The sequence below is a fragment of the Coptis chinensis genome, chromosome 7 (genome assembly GCF_015680905.1).
Source record: "Coptis chinensis isolate HL-2020 chromosome 7, ASM1568090v1, whole genome shotgun sequence".
NCBI lineage: Eukaryota > Viridiplantae > Streptophyta > Magnoliopsida > Ranunculales > Ranunculaceae > Coptis > Coptis chinensis.
The window spans coordinates 74,933,771-74,940,362 of record NC_141462.1 but is presented as its reverse complement, the minus strand read 5'-3'; the positions used below and the strand labels follow the sequence as shown (position 1 = coordinate 74,940,362).

Below are 6,592 nucleotides of genomic sequence, written 5' to 3'. Positions count from 1 at the left end.
GGTTAAGCACGACTCAACTATAATTACCACACAAAGGTTAATTATCAATCAAAATCTAATCCACGATCCCCCAAAAGGACCGCAAATTAACTTAACACCAACACCAGGGTTAAGCACGATTCAACTATAATTGCCACCCAAAGGCTAATTATCAGTCAAATCCAATCCAAGGTATGTACCCCAAAAAGACCATAAGTCAACTTAAGGCCTTTTAAAGGGTTAAGTTTGACTCAACTATAATTACCACTCAAAGGCAAATTATCAGTAAAAAATCAATAAGAAGTTCCCCCAAAAGGAACCACTCAATCAATCCACACACACCTAAGGTTTTCAAAGAATTCTAGGTGCCAACTACGCGCATCTATCAGGTCGTGCAAAAATAGTTATGACCTAAAAGCATCAGGCGATCTACCAACATATGACAAGTCATCGAGTCTGCTACTATGCAGGACAGGTCGTCAAATAACAAAACAAGAAGTAAGGGAAGCAATCACATTCATACAAAATTCACTGACAATCTCATTTCAAAACAAGTAAGTAATTTAACTATTTTACTTACTACAAAGTCGGTTAGATACTAGAGGCCCCAAGTTATCCTGGGAAAACGACATCAGCATCCCCATAAAAAATTGAAGTCATCAGTATTAGTAACAAAAATAGTTCAATAAATTTACCCACCATCAAACATATCACAATAATAACAAAATTAGTTGACACGAGACAGATTTCCCACATTCAAGGGGTCTAGATTGCAGCCCTCTTCATCAACATAGCCACCAGATGGATCTCCACTTGCAGTAAGCACTTCAGTAATAGCATCCTCAGTCAGTTCGGCAGCTGGGGTAGCACTCAAGTCGGTAGGCAGATTAGATTGTCTACTAGGATCTACAGTAGTACTTTATACACTTACTACTGCTAACGCAACCCCACTTTCGACAGACCTTTTCAAGGTTTTGTACTTACGTTCTAGTTTCATATAATCATCCACTAGAACGTAGACATTACTACTCTCCACCAGATCGACTAGGTCATTGTACTCATTCTGAGCTGTTCAGCAATGGCCTACGATTGCTTGCTCTCAGCAATCCAATACGCTACCTCCACCCTTGAAGAGTCAAGAGATGGCTGCAATAAGGCCACCTTCCTAGCTAGATCACCGACCTGAGCCCTCAGCCCCACCACTTTAGCTCGTTCAACCTTTTGCACATCCACCAATTTATTATAAGCCTCCTTGGCAACCTCCAGCTCCTTCTTGTACAGGTTAAAATAGTTGCCATCTCTTTCAACTACCTATAAATCGCCAAAACTTGACAAGACAACAAAGTAAGTCAGGAGTCAATATCACAAAGCACAAAACAAATCAAAGGTCGGAGATATACTTACAAAACACATCGAGCGATCCATGTCTTTCAGGTTCGCCACCAAATCCTTCCCAGTCTCCAGTGCATGCCTATCTCCATTTAGAGCAATACTTTTCAACAACCCATTCACAATTAGTGAAGACTTGAAACTGCAGTCCTTATTCTTCACCAGCCGCACCAGCCCACTCACTGGGTCGTAATAGGTGACCGTCCTATCTAGAACGTCTGACTTACTAGCCTTATCACCTTAGAGCGCACTTCCAGACCCTTTACATTTTTGGGCAGTTGGCTCAGTGTCACTAGCCTTCTTCTTACCCCTGGAATCAGCCACACCAACATCAACCACCAGCGATCTTTCAGGTTCATCCTTTTCAAAGGAGCCCGACCTGATGAAGTACGACCTTCCCCCATAACAGGTCGTTCCTCAGACTCAGGTCGAGTCCTCTTAGTCCCTTCAGGCTCGCCACTCTCAGTTCGTGTATTCAACTGAGGCTTACAAAATAGAGCGGGAGCATCACCACCTCCCCCAGCACTCCCACCTCCACGACCTCCCTTATCATTCTCACCCACCTCCGCAGGTTGTCTAGACACAGGACGGCTACCAGAGCCTCGTCCAACAGTCCTAACCCCAGAAATAGGCCCCCTCCTTTGATCCTCTCTTTCCATCTTAGTATCCGAGCAAGAGTCAGAGATGTCAAAGACTAACTTTCGGGCCCTTTTCTTCTGCTAAACCTTCTTCTAGTTGATCTTCTCACCTCTGCGCTTCTTGAAGTAATGCACAGCCTCTCCCAAGACAGATCGTTTCTCCTCCTAAATCAAACAAACAAACTCTTCTATAGCTCCGGTGTTCGTACACCCACGAATAGCAACTTCTGCAAAACAAAATAAACTTATTAGAACGTTCTAAATATCAACTACCCTATATACACTACAACCTATAACATAACGACCTACCATCCCATTTTATAGTACGATTCGCCAACTTCCAGTGAGAAGGACAATAATTACCCAAAACTAGTAAAGGCCTATGCCCCCAATCCTCCTTACTCAAACCCACAATCACATCAAATTTACCCTTCAACACCTTCAAACTAAAATTCATAGCATACGACCTCTTCACTGAAAAATGCTCAAGCACATCCGATAAACAGATGTTATATATAACCTCTATCATTCAACACATCCAACACATGAAAAACTCTCCAACTATTCCCCACAAACTGACAAGGGGCTTTCCTACAAAAATTCAAAACCTCCACAGTAAGACGTGAGAACGGTAACCTTATCCCAGCCTTCAATTGACCATAACAAACCACAACACCCCCATCTCGATGAACGTAATCCAAGCCAAATACATTTCTCTCTCCACTCAGGTTGTATATCGTCAGATCAGATCGAGTTCACCCAACCAAACCCCCCCCCCTCAGATCAACAATATTTCCTACTGACCCAGGTCCCGCCTCCTCAGCCATCGTCCCTAACGACGAAGACGATGACACCTCATCTCCACTACACGCCCTAATACCACCATCTCCATCTCCATCTTCGTCACTAGCAGTTGTCTCCCTCGACTCCAATAACATTTTCCTGCTCACACTCCCACTAGTAATCGACATGACAAACACAAAAGCGAAAATGAAACAAAAATCTAACTTTGTGTATCAAAGAGAAACGCACCTGGAGACAAAATGTTGGAATTTTTTTTGCCTTCTTTTTTTTGCTTCTTCCTTTGTTTTGATAAAATGAGGAGATGAAAGACCTTCAGACACAAAAACCCTTTAGCTGCATAAATCTCGAAAAGAACCAAAATGTTTTGCCTTTCCCACAAAACACAATCATAACCAACTTATCTCGCCCACAAACCCGCCGCGAGTTAGGCCCATGGATAAAATCCAAACAGTTCCCTCACATTTTTCCAAAATCGTTCAAATAAACCAGTTGTTTGACACGTGTAAAGAGCTTTATTTTATCTTTTCTTTTCACACCACCACTATCCAAAAAAATAAATAAAATAAAGGGACTGTGTAAGTACCTTTCGTTCTTAAACTAGACACTACAAAACACGTGTCCACACACCAGGTCGTATCTTCACAGCTCGTATATCCCTAGGTCGTACTACGCCATCAGGACGTAACCACACGACCCAAACTCAGGTAGTCCCAAATATCAAATACATCTATACATGGAAACAAATGATCTACCGCGATCCTGAAGCTTAGTCAACGCACCAATGAAGAAGACATTTACTTTGTAACAGCAGAAGTAATGACGAATCATCAAGATAGCACAATATATGGATCTACACTTGACAACGACCTAAAGTAAATAAGGAAAGTCAGACCAAATATCTATAAGTAGAGAGAAATAAACTACGTAAAATTTGATTCAAGTTCACACAAGAAACTTGATACCTAGGTAACTCTTATCCCAAACAAGAGTGCAACCATTCCCCTTCAACCTCAACATTAGGTTGTAGGTAGAAACTCACACATCTATACATAACAATTAACAATGCTGTCATTATTACTTACGCTCTTGAAACAACGTAGAAAAAGAAAGAGGATTTCGGATTTCCTACTTCATGTCCATTTTATTATTGGAACATACAGTCAATTACTGAATCTGATCTTGAGCGTGAGTGTCAGAGTGTGTGACTACTTCAATTTTATACAGGTAGCTTGTAAAATGTACTACAATGCATCAGAACAACTTAATACGGAGTTTATTCCATTCCATGTAAAAGAAAAAGAAAAATCAATAGTTGTACTAATTTGGACAGATCAAGTCATCAAGGTGCTTGGCTTGAACTCCCCCTCCACGGCACCTAACAAGATTCGGTCTTGATTAGCAAGAGAAAGCAGACGTTCGTTCTTCTTTTATGGGCATATATTTTGGGCCTTAAACATATGCACTTAAGAAATGTGCAGTCCAAGCCCATAAATAAAGCCCAAACATTCAACTAGGGCAAAGAGTGGTATATATATATATATATAAACTGAAGTCAGAAAAGTAGGGTTTCACAGCCACCTCAGTTCACAACTTTCCTCTGCTGTTTCAAACCTTTGTTCACTGATCAGGTAAACCCATCTCTCATTTTCCATATTTGCTTATTTTATTGTCTTCTAAGAAATCTTTTAGCAGGTAATGGCTCCACCCCAGCCCAAATCAGGGCTCTTTGTAGGTCTCAACAAAGGCCACGTTGTCACAAGACGTGAACTAGCTCCTCGTCCTTCTGCAAGAAAAGGGGTACACCCATTTTACTCATTTTTATTTTTTATTTTTTATTTTTATTATTATTTTTGAAATGGGGTGGGTTTTGTGCTGTGTAGAAAACTAGCAAGAGGGTTCATTTTGTGAAGAATCTGATAAGGGAAGTAGCGGGATTTGCTCCTTATGAAAAGAGGATTACTGAGTTATTGAAAGTTGGCAAGGATAAGCGTGCATTGAAAGTTGCTAAGAGAAAGTTGGGTACTCACAAGAGAGCTAAGAAGAAGAGAGAGGAGATGTCTAATGTTCTTCGCAAAATGAGGTATATATACTCTATCTCTCTCTTTTTTTTTTTTTTAAATATTTATTTGTTACAAGTCTATTACTGAAAACCATTTGTGTTCAATATGTTATTTTAGATTGCATTTATATAGTATTTTTCATAGTCTGATTAGTGTTTTTTAGACTTTAGTTACATTGCAAACTAATTTTTTATTGTGAATGTACTTGGTGGAAGTTGTTTGTGATACTTGGAACAATGTCAATCATTTTAAAAGATTGAGTGGACGAATCAGCCAGCTTCACTTATTAGGGAAAAATGATATAGCTCATCATATTATATGTTATGTTGTCTTTGAAACGAGGTCCAACTTTCATAAGTTTCTCTGTTGGTCTTACGATTTTATAAGAAAACCTTGAAGTGTTTTGCAACTGTAGAACTCAGTCCTAGGAGTTAGACTTGCCACCACCACCACCACAACCGCCTGCTCCTGAAATTGTGGTTTCGAAGTTTACAAGTTTTAAAAATACGAGTGGTTATCTTGTGTGTTCTGTCCTATCAAGCACATACTAATACAAGAGGATCACAAGTTGCATTAAATCCCTAGAGAGGTTAATAATGTACAGAGGAAAAATGGACTAAAACCCGAGCTAATGGTGAATTTTACTAGCCAAACAATAGTTTTCAAATGAATAACTCTTCTAAAGGCTAAACTGGTGTAGGAATTTTGTATATATTTTAATATAGTCCTTAGTATGACATCTTCACTTGGTTTCATAAAGGTATCTGGAATGCTAGCATCACTTTGTTATCTTCAATTAGCTACCATAACGACTTACCATCTATGGAATTGCTAGGCATGCTATTCGATTCTCTCACTCTATGGCTTAATTGGCTTTTATAGGATTTGGTCAGGGGGCGTCTATCTTTTTAGGGAACTTAGATTTAAAGACATCAGCTTTGTGGGGATTGTAATTAGCTACTGTTGTTAAGTTGCCAAGGTTTAACTACCTATGCAACAATTTTTGGAATGAATTGATAGAAAAAAAGAGATCCGAGTGTAGTTTTGTCAAATATCCTTCCTTAAGCCCGAAGTTAAACATAAACCTTCCTTGCACTTATCTGTGTATGTATTCTAGATTTTTTTGGTTCCATTCCACTTAGGAGCACAGCATGCCAGTGTTAATGATTCTCAATATCATCCTACTCCAAGTGATTGCTTACTCGAGATCAGAATCCGAATCATGTGGTCTAGTTGGTGCTGAAAACACGTACGCACAGTGAATCAATAATGAAAACACTAGTTGGTTGCGTGGTTAATGACCGTGTAGTACATTATTTATGTAATCTGTAGAAATTATTTAACATCCCTCACGTAGTACAAAATTTGTGGAATTTGGTAACTTGATTTTCAAGAACAATATATGGTAGTTCATTCACTCTACTTGTGTTTTTGAGAACAATATAGATGTGATTTTCTGGTGGAGTTGTGTAGTTTCTAATGTTTAATACCTTTCTACAGGTCTGCTGGTGTTGCTGAGAAGAAGAAATAGGTGAAGATTCTGAGTTTTGTTCAATTTTCAGCAGATTAATTAGGTCATTACATGTTGCCAGTTGAATAGTTTGTAAGGATATTCAATGTTCTGTTCTAGTTTTTGAGACTTAGTTTTTGAGACTTGCTTACTAATTTGAGAATCTGGCTTTCATTTTTTATGTTGGATATTATATGCATGTTATTTGTGAA

General features: G+C 39.1%; 1 protein-coding gene across 2 annotated transcripts; it reads left to right on the top strand.

Moving 5' to 3' along the window:
• Positions 1–4,301: 4,301 nt before the first annotated feature.
• Positions 4,302–6,592, top strand: LOC147488865 (large ribosomal subunit protein eL36y-like). Of its 2 annotated transcripts, none has more exons than XM_086572156.1 (4): positions 4,302–4,438; positions 4,503–4,607; positions 4,691–4,890; positions 6,371–6,592. In XM_086572156.1, the coding sequence occupies exons 2-4, from the start codon at positions 4,506–4,508 to the stop codon at positions 6,399–6,401; spliced, it is 333 nt and encodes a 110-aa protein (XP_086428282.1). In that variant the 5' UTR covers positions 4,302–4,438; positions 4,503–4,505; the 3' UTR covers positions 6,402–6,592. The 2 variants fall into 2 exon arrangements, with proteins under 2 accessions (XP_086428282.1, XP_086428283.1); XM_086572157.1 differs by having other exon boundaries at positions 4,370–4,438; positions 4,500–4,607.